Raw genomic sequence first — 21,983 nt, forward strand, 5'->3', positions numbered from 1 at the left:
GGAGGAGCACACCCTCCCCTCACGGCCCTGACCTTGATCTTGCAGATCGCAGCCCAGGAGCTGTCGGACAACCGGGTCATCACGCTGAGCCTGGCGGGCAGGAAGCTGGACAAGAAGGTGAGGCAGGCAGAAGGGGTTTCCAGCAGGAGCAGGGTCCCCACCCTGGCCTGCGGTTGTGTCGCCTGGCCTCTCTGGCCATCACCTACATTGTCCCCTGGGGACGGGCCTTGCATAGGCCCCCACTGACCACTCCAGATTAAGACCTCCCCACCTGTGAGAGAGGGAGCTTCCCATCACCTGGGGCGTTCAGGACACAGTGGGATCCCACTTGTGCAGCACCCCATCTCACAGGGGCCTCAGTGCCCTGTGGGGCCCCTGCCTGATGTTCCCCCAAGTGCCCCGACTCTGACCCCACCTCTTCCTCTACCTTCCAACCAAACCAGCCTCCTTGCCATCCCAGATGTGTTTATTCGTTTGGCAGTGCTGGGATCACATGTGCTACATCCTGAGCTACATATTCCCAGCCACTGTCCCCAGGTTAAACCAGGCATACTCCTGTCCCAGGACCTTTTTATTTGGGGGGGCGTGTACCAGGGATTGAATCCAGGAGCGCTTAACCACTGAGCCACATTCCCAGCCCTTTGTATTTTTTTATTTTGAGACAGAGTCTGACCAAGTTGCTGAGGCTGGCTTTGAGCTTGCAATCCTCCTGCCTCAGCCTCCTGAGCTGCTGGGATTAGAGCATGCGCCACCATACCCTGCTGCCTCAGGACCTTGACTCTTGCTCTTTCCTCTGCCTGGGACACTTCCTTGAACACTCACGGCTCCCTCCTTACATCAAACCTGTGCTTCCACGTACCTTCTCGGGCAGTGGCCTTTGATTGCCCGCCCTTTCCTTCTCTACTTGTCTCCTTGACACTATTGTCTCACAAAGAGTCTCATCAGTTTTAGTGTTTGTCCTCTTCATCTGTGTCCTCTTCAGAGTGCTGCTTTTCTTCAACTTAATACGTTAAGTTTTAAAGGCCATCACATCCCTCCAGCACCACAAGCCGGATAGCGCTAGGTTTTCAGATGCTCACTAAAAGAAATGTCGCCTCCTGCGGGTGCCTGGCCCTGTGCTGGAGCAGGCGCCCTCCTGCAGCCCCGCCCCGCTGCAGATGCTGTGGCTGCAGCCCCTGCAGGCTCTGGGGCTCGGGGCTCAGGGACTTAAGGGCTCGGGGCTCGGGGCTCGGGGCTCGAGCACGGCTCCGACCACCCTGTGATGGCATGTTTTTGCCGGGCGGGCTCCAGCTGCCCAGGTCTCCAGCTGAGCCTTGCAGAGGCTGAGGGTAGAGGGGATGGGGGCGCTGGGGACCCAGCTGGGAGATCTGTGCCCCTTCGCCCACATCCCTCTGCTCTCCCAGGACCTCTTTGGGAAGTCGGACCCGTTCCTGGAATTCTACAAGCCCGGGGACGATGGCAAATGGATGTTGGTGCACAGGACTGAGGTGGGTGCCCGGGGCCTGGGGGTCACAGTGGGTCTGCCCTCCAGCCACCTCCAACAGCTCAGGGTGGGGCTGTGCCATCCCGGCCATGCAGATGCCCTGGGAGACCCTCCGATGCTCCCCTCCTTCCCCAGAAGTGCACCTGCGGATGTCCCCATCCTGACTTGCCGTCCTCCCCGGCCAGCCTGACCCAGAGCTGTTCCCCCCACAGGTGATCAAGTACACACTGGACCCTGTGTGGAAGCCATTCACCGTGCCACTGGTGTCCCTGTGTGATGGGGACATGGAGAAGCCCATCCAGGTGAGGGGGCCTCTGGGGGCCCTGCTCCCCCCGCTGCCCGCTTGAGCCTCCTGGTCTACCCTGCGGTCCCGGGAGCCTCTTCCTAAGATGGAAAGAACCCCACCTCGGGGGAGGGAGGATGGGAGCCTGGAGCCCTGAGTCCTTGTCCCCTGGCCTCTGGGGACCTGCGCAGGATCCCCACCTGCATGAGCCTCTCCTCTAAAACTGCCGCACCCCTCCAGGAGGCTGCAGAGCTGGGGTTACAGGGGTGGAAACACCTCAGAATCGGTGAACTGTAGCACATGTGGTCACCTGGGGAGGACAGTGGTCACCAGTCACCAAAAGTCCCCAGTCCTGAGGGGCAGGGGTGTGAGCAGGCAGGTCTGGTGACAGCTGGGCCAGGCAGGGATCCCTAGATGGGCTTCCAGGAGATGCGGGTTCTAGTCCTGCAGCTGCCGCTGCTGTGGTGAGACTTGGGCCACGCGCTTCCCTCTCAGGGCCTCTCCTCATCCAGCAGCAGAATGGGCACACGCATCCTGCCTTCCTCCTCAGTGGCACGAAGCTAAGTCAGTGTGGTCACTTAAAGTGGGGGTCCCTGTGCTCAGGCTAGAGAGGGCCCCAGGCCACACCCTCCATTCCTGGGTGGGCACCCTTTCTCCTTCGCCCAGCAGCCACGTGGGCTTCCTGTAGGAGGCGGCCCAGGACTTCCTGCAGCCAGCTGGGCAGAGGCTGGGGGAGGGACTACCCACAGAAGACCCGGGTTTTGCTTGGGATCTGAAAGGGGATTGAGGGCACCGCTTGGGGACAGCTCTAGGGTGACTGTGTGGACCCATCCAGGTCATGTGCTACGACTATGACAATGACGGGGGCCACGACTTCATTGGCGAGTTCCAGACGTCAGTGTCCCAGATGTGCATGGCTCGCGACGGTGTCCCGGTGAGCTGGGTGCATGAGCCAGGACCCTGAGACAGCAGGGGCCAGGGGAGGGGCTTGGAGTTTGAATCGGGCATCCCGGGCTCACACTCCCCATAGTTTCCAGCTGAGCTAGACCTTGCACAGTCTCCCTGAGCCTCGGTTTCTCTGTCCGTCCCTGGGAGAGAGGGTTTGGGGGGGGGGAAGCGAGATGCCTTGCCCCAGTGAGCACCGAGGCACCGTCCCCTGGTCCCCTGAGGCCTGGTCCCCTGAGGCCAGTCCCTCCTCTCGACCCTCTTGCCACTTCTGGTGCAGCCGTCCGGGCTGCTGCCCCTCTGTTGAGACTGGAGGGCGCCCTGGGGAGGATCCGTCCCCTAGGAGCCCGCTGACCTCCTGCTCTGGTGCAGCTGGAGCTGGAGTGCATCAACCCCAAGAAGCAGAGGAAGAAGAAGGGCTACAAAAACTCGGGCGTCATTGTCCTGCGTTCCTGCAAGGTGAGCCGTGGGTGGGCAGGAGTGAGCCAGCCAGGGCCACCAGCTCAGAGGGCACAGCCCCAGCAGGCCGTCCGGGCTCTGGGTCTGCCGCCAGCGAGGCCTGGCTGGAGATCCCACCTGGGTCACATCCTGGCTGTGTGACCTAAACCGAGCCTCAGTCTCCTCATCTGTAGCAAGGAGAGGATCCGTCTCCTATCACCTTCCCGTGTGGAGGCTGAGGCAGGCCGAGGTGACCTTCTGCGGCTGCTCCTAGCTTGGGGGGTATAGGGAGCCCCCACGGCCCCAGCTCAGTACTCACTCAGGACACGTTGGGCATTTAGGGCCGGGGCTGTGGGACAAGGCATGCTGTCCCCTGGTGGCCACAGGGTAGGACATCAAGGAGGGCAGCCTGGGGCCCAGGGAGAGCCTGGACGCAGGCCTGAGGTTGAAGGCGAGTCTGGGCTGCTGTCTGTAGCTTGGATCCCAGGCCCTTGGCCTCGGTCTCCTCATCGGGAGGCTGGGGTCATGTGACCCTTCCGTGATACCGCAGTGGAAAAGCGCCTGGTCAACCGTCAGCACGGTTTAGGCCCTTATCCCCGAAACGTCCGTCGGCCACATCCTCTTCCCTTACTCCTGCCTCCCATCAGCCCTTATCCCCTCCTCTACTTCAGAATTCACTGGAATCCATTTATTTTGAAGAGACTCTTGTCACTCCACCAAAGCTGAAAGGCCCGTATTTGCCCAAAGGAGGGAAAGGTCATCAAAATACAGAGTTTTGAGTTTTGGGGTTTTATTTTTGGTTTGTTTTGGGGTACTGGAGAGTGAACCCAGGGGTGCTCTACCACGGAGGCATGTCCCCAGCCCTTTTTATTTATTTTGAGACAGGGTTTTGCTAAGTTGCTGTGGCTGGCCTCAAACTTTGGGATCCTCCCACCCCTGCCTCCCGAGTCTCTGGGTGGCAGGGGACACCGTGGGCCAGCCGGACAGTGGCTTAGCAGCTGCAGTGACTTGCAGAGGCCGCTGTGGCCGAGAGCCCTGCTCTCGCTCTTAGTTAGCAAGGGAGGCAGCGAGGGCCGGAGGAGGTCAAGACTCAAATGCCAATGAGTGGAGGCTCGCCCTGTGGAGCAGTCGGCAGCTGTGGTTGACACTGGGCCCTGGGTCCTGCCCCCAAGGGCCCCCCATCCACCGAGAGAACCGCTGCTCTGAAGGCCCTGGCATCCAGAGGTCCTGGCTTGGTAGTAGTCAGATCCAACCCACCTGCTTCGATGGCCTCCTTGTCCCCATCAAAGTTTCAGGACATGAAGCCCCAACTCCCTGAGGCATTCAGTCTAGATCCCGGGGACCCACTGACTCCCCTGATCCTTCCAGATACACCGAGACTATTCCTTCCTGGACTACATCCTGGGGGGCTGCCAGCTCATGTTCACGGTAAGGCTCCCGACTCCTCCGCGCACCCCGCCCCAGTGGTGGTCTTCCCTGAGGGTTTACTGCAGCAGGAGGGACTTGGGATAAACTTCAGGAAGGACTTCCCTGGGGCAAGAGGTGGGATGGGCCCCAGTAGGGAGGGCACAGGTGGTTTACCTGGTGTAGGGGCTGAGTTGGGGCTTAGCTCAGGGCACAACTGAGAGAAAAGAAGCCAGTTCCTCCCCACGGGCCACGGAGCCTCCCCTCGATGGCCCAGCGCCTCCCCTGCTCCCTCCTGCCCTTCCCCCTCTGCAGCCACTCTTCCTGTCTGTCCACCCGGACGGACACCGAGCTCTGCTCTTCCAGGGCTCTGCACTGCCACCTCCCCAGGGAGGTGCTCTCTTCCTCCGTCACACCTCCCTGGCTCATCTTCTCCAGGGCTCTTGCCCTCTCTGAAGTTATCTTGGGCATTTTTTCCTTGTCCTGTTTGTGCCACCTGCCATCACAGGCATGTGGGACATGTGTCCTTTCCAGTTGCAGCATGTCACCCAGTGCCTGGCGCAGAGCAGCCGTTCAGTAACTGTTTATCCACACAGTGAAGTGCCACTCGGCCGGGCCTGGGTCACGCCCCACAGACTCTGGGCCGAGTGGCTTGGCTCATGCTCCACAGCCCAGGCCCAGAGCTGGGACCTGCTGGGCACCAGGCTCTGTCCACCTCCTTGCTGCCCCCCGCTGTCCCCCACCACTCTAGAGCCAGTGGCTGGAGGGCATGGGGATTGCTTGAAGTTAGGGAACTGGCCTTGCTGGCCCCTAACTCCACCAGCCTCCTCTGCCCTGTCCTCTGCAGAGAGGCCGGGCCTCCTCCCTGCCCTCCTAGGTGAGTGGGTTCACTTGACGAATGCCCGCTGAGCGCCTCCTTCATGCCAGGATCTTGGCTGTACCACTGCAGGGGTCCCTCGAGGGCTAACACAGCCACCCTGGCCTCAGGGAGCTGAGCCCCCACAGGGAGAGGGTGCAGGTGGCCCTTCTCTCCACACCGTGGCTGAGTTCCCAGGGGCCCCCTCCCGGCTTCCTGCTCTCGTTCCTTCCTGGCTGGGCAAGAGCTGTTCTTGACCACTGTCCTCTACCCCTCCAGGGGCTGGGCTGGGGTCTTCTGGAGGCTGAGAGAGCAGCGAGAGCCCGGGTTCCTGTCCACCCTCAGCCCCAAGTTCCCACTGAGCACCTTCCCTGTGCAGGATTCCCAGAGCGGGGCCAGGGTGCTCCAGAGCTCAGGGACTGTGGAGGCAGCTACTGCACTGCCCGACAGCCCCAGGCCTGGGCCCCTTGGTCATCTGGGAGGCAAGGCAGAGTGGCCAGGATTGGGAGTCAGACTGGCCTCTGAGTGGCAGGAGGGGACAGTGAGGAGGGAAAGAAGTCTGGGGGGTGAGTTAACCTGTGTCACATCTGGGCAGTGGACTTTATGCTTGGGCAATAGGGAGCCATGGATGGCATTAGAGCAGAGCAGTGATACCATCACCCAGTTTCTCGGTTTCAGACCACTTTATGGGGGAGCAGGGCAGGGAAAGGAGTGGCTGTCCATGTCCCATCAGCCTCTGCTACTCCCTGGGGTGGGAAAGGGAGGTGGGTCAGTGGTCACACGGGGTGGCCTTCCTTCCAACTCTGCAGGTTGGGATAGACTTCACAGCCTCCAATGGGAATCCCCTGGACCCTTCTTCTTTGCACTATATCAACCCTCTGGGCACCAACGAGTACCTGTCGGCCATCTGGGCAGTGGGGCAGATCATTCAGGACTATGACAGGTGAGCTTGGAGAGGGCCTCTGAAGGCCAGCTGGGCTTCCAGCCAACCTAGAAACTCAGCTTCCACAGCCGGGAGGGACCAGAGGTCGGCAGAGCCAGGAATGCCCAGCGCGGGGCACGCCGTGGGTACTCCCTTCCTGTACCCGGGCAGATGTTGCTAACCGATGGCCGATCGCACGCTCTCACCTGCCCAGCTGGGAACCTCCTGCACCCAGCACGCAGGGCCAGTCGGGAATCGAGTTGGAATGGACATGAACTTGTCCCCACCGCCGCAGCCTCTCCGTCAGGGCTGAGCTGAGGCTCTGTCCAAATGCCCACGCTCAGGGCCACTGGATCCGGCCGTTCCCGGTCCTGGGCCTGACATATGCTGGCCCCTTGGGCTGGTTCCTGCCGGAAACTCCCGCAGGGCAGCTGGCAAGTGTGGGCCCTCTTCCCACCGTCATGCTCCATGGGGACCTCTGGGTCCCCAGTAGAAAGTCAGCAAAGGAATGCTGTGTGGCGGGTTTGGCAGGTGTGGCCACCAACAGGCGGGGCATCATTGTCACCAGTGGTACTGACTGGGAGCTCCAGGTCACAGAGTGGCCAGGAGGCTGGCTCCCTGGAAGCAGCAGAGGGAGGTTCAGGGGTCATGGGCTCAGGAATCCCGAGGCGCTTGGCCTCCGAGAGAGAGCACCCGAGACCAGGGGTTCAGGGCCTGAGGGGTGGCTGTGACTCCAGGCCACACTAAGAGAGGTGCAGCACGCAGAGCCAGGGAGGTGAAGCCCCGCCTGCATGGCCAGGTGGGCACCGGCTGTCACCTGACCACTCAGCCTCTCCTCGAGCTGCCTCCCGGGCATTCAGACTTGACAGGGCCCCGCGAGCTCTGGACCTGGGGTTGAGCCCTTTGCCTCCTGCCTGGCTTGTTTCAGTGGTCCCCTCTCTGTCCCTGCTTCTGTCCCAGCCCCCCGCTCCACCAGGCAACTGGAGGACCCTAATATGTCCACTGAATGACCCAATGAGACGCGCCCCTGCCCCAGGGAGTTCAGAAGAGGAAGAGAGAAGTCACTGGATTCTGAGTCTAGGTCACCATGCAGGGCAGAAGCTCTGGGAGCACAAGGGACAGGCATTGTGGGGGGTCAGGGAAGCCCACAGAGAGGGGACCATTTAATTGGGCCTTGAAGGGTGAGTAGGAGTTGGCTGGGGGAATAGACGGGGGAAAGGTGACTCAGCGGGGGGCACAGCACCCTGACACTGGCAGGAGAAAGCGCTCTGTGTGTCTGAGGAACCAGTGGCCAGGGCTGGGGAGGTGAGGGACAGGTAGGTGACAAAAGGCCCAGAGTGGCCCGTCAGGGCTCTGGTTGGGGAGCCTCTTCCCCAGCCATGAGCAGGTCAGGCCTGGGGCCGGCGTGTTCCGCCCCCGCGTGACGTCGGCTGTGTGGCTCCTGGGGTCTTGGTTCGAGGACCTAGAAGCTGCACCTGGGCTCCGGGGTTGGACGTGCTGTTGTGGGCGCGTTGGCCACAGGCACAGCCCAGGAAGCCGAGGCCACCTGCTCATGGTGGCGGCTGGGGGTGGCGGTGCAGCTCTCTACCCCTGGAGAAGGGAGGGCAGGGTGGCACCCTGGGTCGGGGGTCCGGGGAGGGCAGGCGGGCGGAGCTGCTGTCCTCGCCCGTGTCCTCAGTCTGTCCTCTCCTCTCTCTGATTAGTGACAAGATGTTCCCGGCTTTGGGATTCGGAGCCCAGCTGCCCCCAGACTGGAAGGTGAGTGAAGCTGGCCTGGCGTCCCCTGGCCCAGTGGGGCCGTGGGCCTCTCTGGGGTCTGCTTGGGAAGCCCTGGGCGGGGACCCTTGGCCCTGCCTCGCAGATATCACCCCAGGCCATGTGCCTTTCTCGGGCCTGACCCTCAGGCTGATAGAGGCCATGACGGGGGCCAGTGCGTGTGGCCTCTGCTTCCTGAAGCCCATGTCCAGTAGGGAAATGGGGTGGCCAGGTTCAGCACACAGACACTGGACACCCAGTTAGGTGGGAGCTTTTTGGAACGACAGTGCCTTTCTGGGTGTAAGTGGCGCTGGACGTTGTGCGGGACACACTTACACCAGAACATCCCCGTCTATCTGGAATTCCTGCGTCCCCGGGCTCCTGTGTTCCATCTGGGAACCCTAACGACAGGCAGCGTCATGGGTGTGAGATGGGGCAGCACGGGCTGCGGGTGCCCAGAGGAGGGCCCCAGGCCAGCCTGGGCGTGGGAAGGCCCCTGGAGGAGGCGAGTCCAAGCCAAGAGGAGGCAGGAATGGTAGGGGGTGGGGTGCTGGGCAGGGGGACAGGGGTGCTGGCTGGGAGCACACTCAGGACAGCGAAGGCCGGGAGGGCCCAAGGCATTGAGGACAGGAGTAGTCATCTCGGCTACTTAGGAGGCTGAGGCAGGAGGGTCACAGGTTCAAGGCCAGCCACTTAGTGAGACCCTGCCTCAAAATATAATGAGGAGGGCAGCTCCGTGGGAGGCGCCTCTGTATTCACTCTAGAACTGGAAGAAAACGAGGCCTTGGAACGTTCTGGACACAGCCCGGCTGTGTCAGCTTCATTGAATTCTTACCGAAAGCCAATGGGGCTCGCCAGCCTGTCACTCCCCATCTGGTCACGGAGGAGGCAGTGGCCAGCGATTCCGAGGTGCCTGCAGGCTGGTGAGGGGAGGCTGGAGGAAGCCGCTTCCCTGACCGCAGGGAGGGGCATCCTGGTGGGGACACCTGGCGGGGCGGGGCACCAAGGCCCAGGAGTGCAGCCGCTGGGCTGGCCAGGGAGCAGCAGGTGCAGGGCTGGGAGGGAGCCAGGAGAGAGGTGCAGGAGAACAGCGGGTCCCTGGGCGGGGGCAGGTCCTCACTGCCTCACAGGACTGGGACAAGGGTGTTTGGTGGCCAGAGGGCAAAGCCAATGAGGAGGGCTCTCCAGTGAGACACTGTCCCTTTTTACTGGGGAACACCCAAGGCTCAGAGCCTTAATGTGACTTTGCCCCAGGTCACCTTCTCCGCAGGGGCCTGGGTTCCCAGGGGGCAGATGGATCTTCCAGAACATTCCCGGAACCCACGGTCTCCAGAAGAGCAGCCTCTCGGGGACAGGCGCAGAGGGCCCCTGCGTCCATGCATCTGTCTGCCGGTGCCCCCTCTTGTCTGCCCTGGTGTGCCTTATCCTGTTTCCAGAATGAGCTGTTGTTTCCTGTCCTCTGTCCCCAGGACGGTTTTTACCAGACCCTCAGGGAGTGGCTGGGGGCCAGAGCAGGAGAGGTGGCTTTCCTGGCCCTGCCCAGTGTGAGGTGGGACCCTGTGGGACCCACATGATGGTGCTGGGGGTGGGGGGGGCAGGGCAGGCTGCACACCAGGCCCAGCACGAGCCTGTTGCTAGGACAACAGCCAGCTTTCAGAGAACTCGGCTGAATGAGCTGTTTTCTTGAGCAAAAGCCTTCTTGGAAATGTCACGGGGTGACTCTAGGGAGGCTGGGGCTTAGCCAGGCCAGTGTCGGGCAGTGGCAAGAGAGACACTGGAATGGGGCTAGGAAAGGGCAGATACGCCTCCCTCTTGGCTGCCAGGCCTGGCCACCTTGGCCTCTCTCTTTCCTAACTTACCTTGCCTCTGCCATGTGAACCTTCCTTCCTACCTCAGGGCCTTTGCACATGGCCTTAGCTCACCCAGATTCCCTCTGCTGCTTCTTAAGTTGGAGGTTCTGCTCCCTGGGAGCCCTTGCCTGACAGCTCTCCTCTCAGCACCCAGTAGGCTACCTGAGGGGGCAGTGAGGCACTTGGTTCTCTCCCATGGTGTCCCAGCCCTGGCATACAGTAGGTGTGCAGTTCTTGAACAGAATGGGTCTGAGACCTGACCCAATGGTCTAAGCAAACACAGGGGTTGGCTCTGGAGTGTGTGAGATCAGCTTTTGATGGTCCACCCAGGCTGGGGGTACTGGGACTGGTGACAGAGACAACAGACCAGTCCCTGGGAGAACCACCAGTTGGGAGTCCCCACCTTCCTCCAGCCCCGTCACACTGCCTGGTCCCCAGGGCCACTCTGAGCACTTGTCGGCCAGTCCCAGTTGGCTCACTGGCAGGAGCCCAAGCACTTGGCTTACTGCTGACATTCAGAGAAACCTTCAAGTGGCACTCTAATTATGTCACCCATGTGGCAGCGGTGATGAAGGGGCATTCCCAGAGTGCCTCCACCCCACTGCCCTCAGGGGTACCGCTGTCCTACTCGGGGTCAGTGATACTCAGCAGAGTGGGTGCACAGGCAGCCTGGGCCTCAGAAGGGGTTGGGGTCACGTGGAAGGTCTCAGCTGTCCCTGTGGAGTGACGGGGGTGGCCCCTGCGGGCCAGGCCTGCGGTGGAGGTAGAGGCTGATGTGAGGGCAGGGTCAGTAGCCTTGACCCTGGAGGAGCTGGGCCGGGCGGGCCTGCTCAGCGTGCTCTGCCTTGCAGGTCTCCCACGAGTTCGCCATCAACTTCAACCCCACCAACCCCTTCTGCTCAGGTGAGTGTGAACCCACCTGCCCTGCCGCAGCCATTGCACCCTCGGCAGGGGGAGGCAGCAGGGAGCCAGTCTCCGTCCCTTTCTTCTATCCCTTCCCCATCACGTTGCTAGAAATGACAGGCCCGGAAGAACTGGTTTGGAGCCAGGTAGTCACGGGTTGAGTCCGCTGCTGTCCTTTCCTGCTGGGGGTCTTGGGGAGGTCGCTGCACCTCTCTGGGCTTTTGCCCCCTTGGTTCACTTCCCTGGACGGTCAGTGGCAGGGAGCTGTGTAGAGCAGGAGGGGGCCAGGGGTCTGCTGACCTCTGCTCTCCCTCCTCCTCCCTCCTGCCCTGCTGGGAGGCCCCGCCTGCTCTCAGGCCCCCAGGACTAAGTGGAGCCGAGGGTGAGTCAGCGAGGGCAGAATCTGCACTTACCACCCGGGCCCACGAGGGGTTCTGAGCTTCCCAGGGACAGTTCTGGAATCCATGAAAGGAAGAGAGGGACTGGAGAGAAGGTGGTGGCCCTCACCATCATGAGATCTGGCCTAGCATTCAGTTCGGGCAGAGCATCTACCCTCCCTGGGTGTCCCCAAAGCCAGTCCAGCTTTGTACCCAGAAGGGCCACCCATCTAGTCACCAGCTCTTGTCTCAGAAACCACGGGCATCCGTTGGCCAGGAGTGTGGCCCTGTGCTCCTGCTGGGGGCTGACTGGCCTGGGGGTGGGTCTCCAGAGGCATTCGTCCAGGTTCACGTTGGCCCACTGCATCCCTGGTCAGAGGCTCTGGGCAAGAGCACAGGGTGGTGGGATAACAGCAGCTGTTTCCAGAGCACCTACTGTGTGCAGGGCTATGCAGGCAACCCTGTCCCTGCTCCCTCGAGCAGCTGCCAAACAGGGTCCAGAATGGACCTCCAGGTGGCTTCACCTTATCTGTCCCATTGAGAGGCCAGGCACAGGCTCAGGCAGCGTGGACAGCTCGCCCAGGCCCCACAGCAGGATTCAAACACGGCCTGACTCCACCCTTGCTCTGTACCCCTGGCCCTGACCTCAGGAGCGTCTCAGGGGCCCACACTGGCCACACAGGGACATTGTAGGTGAGAACAGAACGGGCCCCGTGAACAGCGGCTGCAGGCAGGGCATCGGCTGACCCGACCCTCTCTGAAGCAGGCGTGGATGGCATCGCCCAGGCGTACTCGGCCTGCCTGCCCCACATCCGCTTCTATGGTCCCACCAATTTCTCCCCCATCGTCAACCACGTGGCCAGGTTTGCAGCCCAAGCGACGCAGCAGCAGACGGCCGCGGTAAGTAGGCAGCCCCCGGCCTGTGCATGCCAGGCTGGGGCAGCTGGCGGCCAGGTGCCTGGCGACAATGGGCAGACCAGGCTGGGGTTGGCACTTCCTGCCTTTCCTGGCCCTTGGGACTGGCTCCACCCGCCCTTGGCTCTGAATCCCAGAGAGCAGCTTCCCTTGTGCTGAGCAGGAAGCAGGGCTGTGATCGAGGGGCGATGCCTCCCCATTGGAGGGGGCTTGTCCTCCCAGGACAGATGGTGACTAGGAGACGGTGGTCCCGAAGGCCCTGAAGCTGACCCTTGACCACCTCGGTTCAAGTAGAGCCAGGCCTGCTTTTCTCTGAGGGCTGCAGAACCACATGGCCCTTCCTGACAGTGATGAGGCAGAGCCTGACCGGAGGCTGCCAAGGCTGCCGTGTGGCATCTGGAATATACGGCGAATGGCCATCCTGGGCATCTGCGTATCTGGTCCCCTCCTGGCTCCTCCCCACCCTCCAGGCTCTAGCTCCCTGAGTCCCAAGCCTGGAGATTCCAAGGGACCATTATGGCAGGACCTGATGCCAGTCCTGGGGTCACCCAGGGTCACTCTGCCCAGCATAGTGCTTGCCTGGATGGACCCCAGGTTTGGAGGGAAGCCGGGGCCTCAGGGAAGGCCAGCAACAACTGCTAAGGGCCCCCTGGGGAGGAGCACTTGGCCTTTCCTGTCACCAAAGGTCTCGAGGTCCCCGCACTTGGTCCTGACCCCGGGCAGCACGATCCTTTTTGTTGTTCCTGGCTTCCTCCTGACTTCTTCCCCTTGTGGTGACAAACTCTGTCACCCACCCTCGCTGTGTGACCTCGAATGGTCTCTCAGCCTATCTGGGCTGTGAGAGCGGGGCCAGGGGCCTCCACCTGTCCCTCCCACTCAGGCCCAGAAGTGGACACAGCCCTCCCTGCCCCTGCCTCAGGTTTTCCCTGCTCACAGGGTGAAGCAAAGGAGGCCCGCGGACCTGGCCTCCTCCCCACCACCTGCTGTGTGACCAGGGTGGCAGCCTAAGCTCTGTGAACTTGAGCGTTCCTTCCTGTACCCTGGGACCTGCCCTCCAGAGTCATCCTGAGGGTTTGGCTAGATGGCACGTCACTCGTTGGGCCCAGAGCTTGCCTGGTGGCCAGATCTTCTGAGGACACCTCTCTGGCTAGCTTTCAGCGATGCCACACACAGTTGAGCCCTCAGCTACGGGAAGTAATTTGGGGGTTGTCTGGTGCTTTTGTTCAGCCGCTTTTTGGTTTGGAGGAACCATGGTGCGGCGTGGCCCTCCCTGTCCCTAGGCACAGGCCCACACGTGCACACCCACGCCAGGGAAACCGAGTGGGGCATCTCCAGCAGGCCTGGCGTCCGTTCACTCCTGCTCCTTGCCCAGTGCTTCTGTGCAGCACAGGAAGGCCACCGTGAGCCAGGTCTGCCCGTGAGTGAGGGCCTGGGCTGGGGGAGCAGCGGGGACACGGTGCCACCTGGCCTGTGCTAATGCAAGACGGGACCAGGAAGATGGCCCCCAACCCAGACAGAGGGCTTGGGGAAGTCTTCCTGGAAGCCTGTCATCCAAACTGAGACTTGGGGAGTGCAGGAGATCGTCAGCCTCCTAGAGGACAGGTGTCCAGGCAGAGGGGGCAGCGTGTGCAGAGGCCCCGGCGTGGTGTGTGGGTGTAACTGATGGAAGGCGTGTGGGGCAAGCGGACTGTGTGAGGTGGGTGAGGCTGTAAAGGAAGGCCAGCTCCCCCAGGGCCTGGGGGCCACCAGGGAGCCTGGATTTTCTCCCGAGGGCAGTGGGGAGCCACTAGAAAGCTTTAAGCAGGTTTGGGCGGGTGGGGAAGGGGCACGGGGACTCCTAGCTGACTCTGCATCCCTCCCTCTGCTTTGGCTCCTAAGACCTGGGCCTTGTTGTTCATGTCCTGGTTGGTGGCCTGGGCATCTAGTGTCCCAGTGAAGGAGGGGCCAGGAAGAGCCTGGGAATTCCCTGCACTTCCATCCCAGGGTCCTGGGCTGCCGGCTTCTCAGTGTAAGCTGAAGAGCAAGCGCAGGTCTCTGCAGACCCTGCGTGGAACTCCATGGTCAAGATTTTGTTTTGTATAAATCAAATCACGTGAAACTGCATTAGGGGAACAGCTACTTAGAGCCGGGAACTCTGAAGATCCCCCAGGAGGAAGCAGATACTCCATCCCGGAAATGGGCTGGGGGTTTGGGTTTAGGGGTTTGGCCTGGTGCTGACTGGCTGTCTCTGAGACCTAGACAAGGCCCAGGCCTGTGTGAGATGGGGAGTCGTGCAGGGCCCCCGGAGACGCCCTGGGGTGAGGGGAGGGATGAGTGCAGAACCCCACCACTACCCCGGGGTCATTGCTGGCGGTGGAAGCAGGGTTCCCATCTGCCTGGGACCGAGGGCTGGCACTCAGGTGGGTCTTGAAGCTGTGTCTGAGGACCGTGCCAGGCAGAGGGAACTAACCTAGGAGGGTATGGAGGTGACTGACCCTGAGGTAGCAGGTGGCCCCTTCCCATGCTCCTGCTGGAGTCCCTCCACGGCCACCTCCCACCTTCCCCTAGATCCGTGAGCTCCTGGGTTGTGATGGATCTTTGAGGCTCCAGGACAGCCCCCCTGGCCCTGCCTAGACTGGGTGACAAGTCCAGGGCCTGTTGGCTACACTTCACCACCAAAGCCAGGCCAGTCTGCCAGCACCAGGCCCAGACACACACTGTGGGGACTGGCACTCAGGAGTGAGGGTCACGCCCAGGGCTGGGGTTCTGGGCCCTGCTCCCTGCTGCTCTGGCCATTCAGGTCCTCCAACCCCAGGATGCGGGTGAGAGGAAAGTGAAGGTGGCCCTACAGTGACAGGCCACCGTGCCAGCAAGTGGTGGAGCAGGACACCTGGGAAAGCTCCAGCTTTGGAGCCAGCAGCTCTGGATGGGAACCCGGACGGTGCCAGTTCCTGGTGACGGGCCTTAACACGTCACCTAGCCCCCCGAGCTGCACTTCTCGGCTCTGACTCAGAACTCACAATGGGAGGGTGACAGGGAGGACCTGCCAAGCTGTCACTGTGTTCAGGGCTCCTCACCCATCCCTTGGTCCCCCAGTGTGCGCTCACCTCCCTGCAGGAAGGCCGCAGGCCCAGGGGACGGCCTCCCTCAGCACAGTCCTGACTGCACTGGCCAGAGCGCCAGGGGGCCACCTGGGGTCGGGCAGGTGTCTGAGCTGGATGTGGATCGGAAGCGGGTCCCACCCCATGACGGGCCGAGGAGGCCAAGCCTCTTGGTGCCCTCCCTCCTGCCAACCTGGGTGCCCCAGAAATATTGCCCTGAGTTATTTGTGGTGGGATTAAAGTGGACTCAAGGGTCACCTAAAAGAAGGGACCTGGAACGATGGTGAGCTTGGGAGATGGGGTCTAGATGGGTTCACGTCGCACCCCCACCAAAGCCAGCGAGGAGGGGCTAGCGCAGCAGCCCTCCACTGCGGGATTCAGGCTGCCATCTCCATGGCAACAGGTATCCCCAGCCAGGGATTGTTCTCTTAAAGAGACAGCGCTGGAGCTGGACTACAGCTGCCTGGAGAGGGGGGTGGGAATGGCAGCCCATCGCTCACCCCGCTCCTTCCCTCCACAGTTTGTACTTGGGGGACAGAAAGAGGAACAAAGCATCCTAGAGGGCTGAGCTTATATTTCCCATGTAACAGCTTTGCTGGATGAGAAGGTGGCCCAGTGCTGACCTGGGGTCGCTCTGCCGTCCTTAGCTCCATGACCTTGACTAGTATGGGCCCCAGTTTTCTCTGGCAATCAAAAGAGTCAGACTAGAAGGCAGAGTCCCCAAGAAAGAATGTTAGGACCAGAAGAGCTACCTGCTTGTTTTATGGGTAGGGAAAACAGTTCCCTTGAGAGGGGCAGAGGGTGCTGTGGCCAGTGTGGCATCGGGGCCCACCTGTGGGATCACCCCGCGCCTTCCTGAACTTCACCCTCCCCACCGTCCAGCCAGTGTTCTGCCTTGGATCACCCACATTAATTATTCAGTGTTTTTCTTTTGCTGAGATAAATCGTAAGAAACATATCTCACTGCATGTGAAAGATCAGCATCATTGGCCACAAATTGAGAACAGTAAAAATTAAGCGAGCTGTACCGTGGGACGGGGACAGCGCCTCTGAGAGCTGAGCCCCGGCCTCTCTGTTGAGCTATTAGAGGGTGCTGTAGGCGCCGCACCGAACGGGGTGCCTCCTGGGCACAGTTCACAACCTGGAAAGGCCACTGCCTGTTCTGATTTCAACACCGAGTCTGGGATGTGACCCAAAGCCACTTACTTGTTCACCAGCAGAATCCCACACTCCCGGAGTGCTGGCCCAGATGCCCTCGCCCAGCCCCTGCAGAGCGTCTGGGACCTTGCTGAGTAGGGAAGGAAGGGGGTACTGCTGCCCCGGAGGAGCACAGGAAGGGAGGCCCCAAAGTCTGCCAGTCAAAATAAGCCTCCGTGTGCCAGGCGTGATCTCTCCTCAAGGGCAACTCCTACCTTCAGATGAGGAAACTTGAGGCACAGCAGTTTAAGCCGGGTGCCTTCAGTCCTACCATTGAGCACAGCGGCCTTGACCCCGGCTCTCAGAGACCAGAACAGGGGAGCCCGAGACAGCCCGGGGGTGAGAGGAGAGTGGCTGTGACCTTCAGAGGAGCCTATCAGGCCGGGAGGTGGGGAGGTGCTGGGGACGTCCTTGGCTGCCCCTCTGCAGGAAGCCCAGGCGCATGAAGGTTCGGGGAGCTGGGGGAAGGGCGAGGGCTTTGCTGAGCCCGCCGACCCCTCCCTGCAGCAGTACTTCATCCTCCTCATCATCACGGATGGTGTCATCAGCGACATGGAGGAGACCCGGCATGCCGTGGTGCAGGCGTCCAAGCTGCCCATGTCCATCATCATCGTGGGCGTGGGCAACGCTGACTTTGCCGCCATGGAGTTCCTGGACGGGGACAGCCGCAGGCTGCGCTCCCACACGGGCGAGGAGGCAGCCCGGGACATCGTGCAATTTGTGCCCTTTCGGGAGTTCCGCCACGTGAGTGGGGGCCCAGGTTTGGAGGGGAGGCCCCAGGGCCCTGGTGACCACTGTGCACGGTCAAGGGTAAAAGTCTACATGCTTCCCCACTCAGCTCCCTGGACATCCTCAGGGCCATGCTGCCAGGCCTCGCCCCAGGCCATGCTTACAGACAAGGCTGTGACAGGGCCAGCACTGTCCCACCAGTTGGTGGAACATGGAGTGGCACCTGGTCCAGAATTGGGCTCCAGGCAGGGTGTCCCAAAGGACCTGCCCTCCATCTGAGCCACCGGATAACGGGAGTTATTCTCGTGGGGCCAGAGGACGTGAGGGGCTTCCTGCTGACTGTACGTGCCTTAGCCAGCCCCATGGAGAGATGGAAGAGGCCCTTCCATCCTAAGGGGGGCTGGAGCCTGCCTTGTTTCTGGAGGTGGCTCTGGTCCTATCTGCAGAGAGTGAACCCAGGTCAGCCCACAAGGAGGCCGGAGTCAGTAGCAGGGCCCCTGGGGAGCCCCAGAGGAAGAGTCTCTCAATGTCACCCTGCATGGCCAGCCTGGGCCCAGCCCTCACTTGACCAGAGGCTCACTCTGTGGTCCTGGGAAGCCCTCATCTTCCTGAGCCTCGGTGCCTCCACTGAGAGCCTCTCTGGGTGCTGTGGCTCAGATCCTGGCAGCCAGCCTCAGCACGAAGTGACCCGTGGTCCTTACTTCTTGGCCCCATGTCCTCTGGACTTGCCTGGGATGGTGTCCCTTCCTCTGGGGCATTAGTTTCCTGAGGATGAATGCTGGACATCTGTCACCAGCTCCTGTGCAGGACAGTGCCCGAGCACCCTCCCGTGCCTGGCCTGTGGCTGGCCTTCAGCAGTGAACCAGCCAGGGAGGTGCTCAGGACAAGCTGGCCAGATGCGGAGGCTGCGCACCCCACTCTCCCCCTACAGACATCCACAGGCATGTGTGTCCTCAAATGTTACTCCAGGCACATCCAGTGCTCACGGGAAGAATCAGACTTTTCTTTTTTTTGGTACCAGAGTTTGAACTCAGGGGCACTCAACCACTGAGCCCCATCCCCAGCCCTATTTTGCATTGTATTTAGAGACAGGGTATCACTGAGTTGCTGAGTGTCTTGCTATTTCTGAGGCTGGCTTTGAATTTGCAATCCTCCTGTCTCAGCCTCCCAAGCCTCACACCTCTAATCCCAGCAGCTCTGCAGACTGAAACAGGAGGATCGTGAATTCAAAGCCAGCCTCAGTAACAGTGAGGCTCTGAGCAACTCAGTGAGACCCTGTCTCTAAATAAAATACAAAATAGAGCTGGGGATGTGGCTCAGTGGTCTAGTGTCCCCGAGTTCAATCCCCAGTATAAAAGAACAGCTAATGGTGACATCAAGTGGGCTGGTACGAGGGACACTGGCCTCAGACCACCCTGGCTCTCAGCCCTGTCAGTCCTCCATGGACACCTGTGGTCACAGCTCCTGGGCATGGCGCCCCTCCGGAATTGCTCATTAATCCTATTCTCTCCTCCCTGCCCCGCCCTCCACCCTGCAGGCAGCAAAAGAGACTTTGGCCAAAGCTGTGCTGGCAGAGCTGCCCCAGCAAGTTGTGCAGTATTTCAAGCATAAAAACCTGCCCCCCACCAACTCGGAGCCCGCCTGAGCCCAAGGCCCAGCAGCAGCATGCCCATGCCGCCGCCCCTCCCCAGGAACATGCACGCTCACCCTGCTTCCTTGTGGGTGGTCTTTTTTTAACGGATCCACATTTTTATTTTTTACAACCGGACCTCCACCCCCAGCTTCCCGGGCCCAGCTGGGCTTCCTCGTGGGAGTCGACAGATGATGCTTCCAGGCCAAACAGGCTTCCTCTCCCCTCCCCCAGCCACCCTTAAGTATTGAATGTACTTTGTATAATTTTAGTGGAATTATTATTGTTATTAAAGAGAATAAAATTTTTACAATCATAACTGGGCTTTTTCCAAGTAACTAGCTGCAGAAAGGAATGTGTCCCTGGTGCGCACTTTGTGTCGTGGCCTGCTGTTTTTATACTGTGACTGTGTTCTGTTTGTTACGCTCAGGGTAATAAAGAAGTTTTAGATGTCCCTGTGTCAATCAGCTCCTTCCTCTGCGGGGACCCAATGGGCTCCCTCAACTGGAAAATGAAATGTGATAGGAAAGTCCCTTTCCCCAGCCAGCGAGGCTGCGGAGTCAGCGTGATGGCCTCTGGGGGACATGCACCCCATCAACAGTGGTAGCTCCTGAGAAACTGGTCGGGTGGCACTGCGTGTCCAGGAGACCCTGCTGGAGCCCAGCCAGCCCCTCACCAGCCCTACCCCCACTTCCTTGGGGCCCACATACTGTCTAGTGCTCCTGCTGTCTCCCGGGCCTGGTGGTCTGCAGTTCGAGAGCCTCTTTGGTCTCAGGCCCCCCAGCAGAGCTGTTCCTGCTGTTTTTACTGCATCTCTGTCTCTGGGCGCAGGCCCAGCCTCTGGAACCCAGCCCTCCTCCCTTCCACCTCCCCTAGAGCTCCTGGCGGCCCCTTTGACCCAGGCTCACGTGTCTCTTAAGCACTGTGTCCCCAGCTCCCTGTAAACTGCTGTTCTGGCACTTTTTCCTTTGGTACTGGGGACTGAACTCAGGGGCACTTTCCCACTGAGCTACAGCCCCAGTTCCTTTTATTTTGAGACAGGGTCTAAGTTCCCAAGGCTGGCCATGAACTATGAATCCTCCTGCCTCAGCCTCCCAAATCACTGGCATTAGCTATGCGCACTTTGCCTGGCTGTCGGAATGCTTCCAACAGCCCCATGAGCATTTCAGAGATGCAAAGGCCTGCAGAGGAGTACATCGGGTCTCCCAGAGGCAGAGCCAAATGCTCGTCCAAGTCTGGCTGACTCTGTGTCCAGGCTGTTCCCCTGCATCCAGTGCTGCCCCTTGGCTCTGCCAGTTATGCTCAAGCTGCTAATAAACTTGTCACTGTGCTCCTCTGAAACGGGGACTTCTGCTATCCTCACCTGTTCTCCCAGAACTGGGCAGCGCCAGGCAGGATCCACCTGCAGATGCCTGGCAAGTTTAAGAGCCAGCTTATCTAGTGGATGGGAGTGACACCTTCACCCCAATCTTCCAATGGTCCTGCGGATTCTGTAGCCACCAGGAATTTGCTGAAGCATTCTTTACGAACATCTTTGGTTCTCGAGATGACTGTAGGGACACCTGGAGGCCGGATTTATGGACGGTGCTTCAGGAAGGCCCAGCATGTTGGTTCCCAGGCCAGCAGTGGGTGGAATCCCAGCACCAGCACATCGGACTCATTTTAGTTCATTGGTGTGGCCAGCTGCAAGATGGGGTATTAACTGAGACCATCACATGACTGCTCACTCCCCTTCTGGCTTGGTAGCAGTGAGGCTAGTGGACATCACATCCAGCTAGGTCCATACTGCCCCAGCCTGAGAATCAAGGTCCCACGACCAGAGGCTTCTCTGGGAGAGCGACCTGATCCTAGGCCCACATTCCCTGGTTAGCCCTCAAGGGACAGTATAGGTATATTGGGGTGGCCACTTGTCACAGGGACCTCTGCACTCCTCACTTGGGCCTCCCCAGGCAGGTCTGCGGGGCGATGGTAAGGCAGAGGCCCTGCCTGGCACCAGTCCATCCCCAGTGCACGTGCTCTCACAGACCAGGGCGCGGTGTCTGCTTCCAGGCCTCGTTGGGGGGCAGGCTCAGCCCTCTCTGCTGTCTGCCCCATTCTTAGCCTGGGATTGCACTGGTAAGTTAAGCAGCTCCACACTCCTGATGGCTTCAGCTCAGAGAGGAAAGGTAAGCCTAAACCCTAGACAAGGGTGAATTTTTTTCTTTTTAAATTCTTGCCAGCAATTTGGAAGGCTGAGGCAGGAGGATCACAAGTTTGAGGCCAGCCTCAGCAACTTAGCAAGACCCCTTTAAAATATATATATATATATATTTTTAGTTGTCAATGACTTTATTTTGTTTATTTATATGTGCTGCTGAGAATCTAACCCAGTGCCTCACACACGCTAGGCAAGCACTCTACCACTGAGCCACAACCCCAGCCCAAGACCCTGTCTTAAAGTAACAAATAGAAAGACTGGGGATGTAGCTTAGCAGTAAAGTGCCCCTGGTTCAATCCCCAGTGGGGGAAAAAAAAAATCTAGGCCTTGGTGCTACTGCTCACTCTTCCACACAGATGCCAGACTGTTCCAGGTGAACATGGAAACTCAACCTGAAAGACTCAACCCCTGAAACGCCACTGAAACCACCGAAAGCCAGACTCCCAGGCTCAAAGGAAAGTTCTGGCTTTGTCACTGAGCGGTGCTAGTCAGCAAGCCATACAGCCAACCATGAGTTTAGGTTCCTCTAAAAATGCAGAGGACTGCTTCAGAAGACATTTTTCAGGATCAAACACACTAATGTCCACTAAAATAATGCGTAAATGCCTCAAAATGCCTGGTGCATACTCAGGAGGCCCTGAGTATGTACTGAGCAAACGCAACCTGCAGGTTAATGATGGACGTGACTAATACTCACAGGGACCAGCCTGCATAAAGCTCAGGTGGAGGGCTGTCCCTGCTGGGACCACTTGCTGCCAGTTTTGGTTGTAAGATTCCCTGTCCCCTCAAACTGTTGCTTTGGCAGGTAAGGGAGTAAGATGCCAGCCCTCGCCAGTGTCATTAAGGCATAAATGTGAGACTGCTTCTGTGTTCAACCTGTGACTACAAAAGTGTTGCCAAGATTCCAGCCTTCCACCGAGCAGAACTTGCATTCCACCCTGGCATGCATAGCAGGGCTGAGCGAGCCAGGGAATCAAGAAAACACTCAAGTCCAAGTGGCTGTGCACTGCCACTGAGCT

The 21,983-nt window shown here is 60.0% G+C and overlaps 1 protein-coding gene across 4 annotated transcripts in view; it reads left to right on the plus strand.

The window, feature by feature from the left end:
- The window catches only part of Cpne2 (copine 2), a 26,816-nt gene extending 7,730 nt beyond the window's left edge, over window positions 1–19,086 (plus strand). For 2 of the 4 annotated variants that reach the window (XM_027939171.3, XM_027939173.2), the window contains 12 exons: window positions 46–117; window positions 1,404–1,487; window positions 1,696–1,785; window positions 2,602–2,700; window positions 3,084–3,170; window positions 4,518–4,577; window positions 6,219–6,352; window positions 8,035–8,089; window positions 10,788–10,839; window positions 11,983–12,116; window positions 16,916–17,152; window positions 18,675–19,086. In XM_027939171.3, coding sequence (XP_027794972.2) covers window positions 46–117; window positions 1,404–1,487; window positions 1,696–1,785; window positions 2,602–2,700; window positions 3,084–3,170; window positions 4,518–4,577; window positions 6,219–6,352; window positions 8,035–8,089; window positions 10,788–10,839; window positions 11,983–12,116; window positions 16,916–17,152; window positions 18,675–18,782 — 1,212 coding nt within the window. In that variant the 3' untranslated portion in view covers window positions 18,783–19,086. Of the gene's footprint in view, window positions 1–45; window positions 118–1,403; window positions 1,488–1,695; window positions 1,786–2,601; window positions 2,701–3,083; window positions 3,171–4,517; window positions 4,578–6,218; window positions 6,353–8,034; window positions 8,090–10,787; window positions 10,840–11,982; window positions 12,117–13,067; window positions 13,939–16,915; window positions 17,153–18,674 lie in introns of those variants that run through there. The other 2 variants (XM_071604672.1, XM_071604673.1) reach the window with 2 other exon arrangements.
- The last annotated feature ends 2,897 nt before the right edge of the window (window positions 19,087–21,983 follow it).

This window comes from Marmota flaviventris, chromosome 18 (assembly GCF_047511675.1).
Source record: "Marmota flaviventris isolate mMarFla1 chromosome 18, mMarFla1.hap1, whole genome shotgun sequence".
NCBI classification, from domain to species: domain Eukaryota; kingdom Metazoa; phylum Chordata; class Mammalia; order Rodentia; family Sciuridae; genus Marmota; species Marmota flaviventris.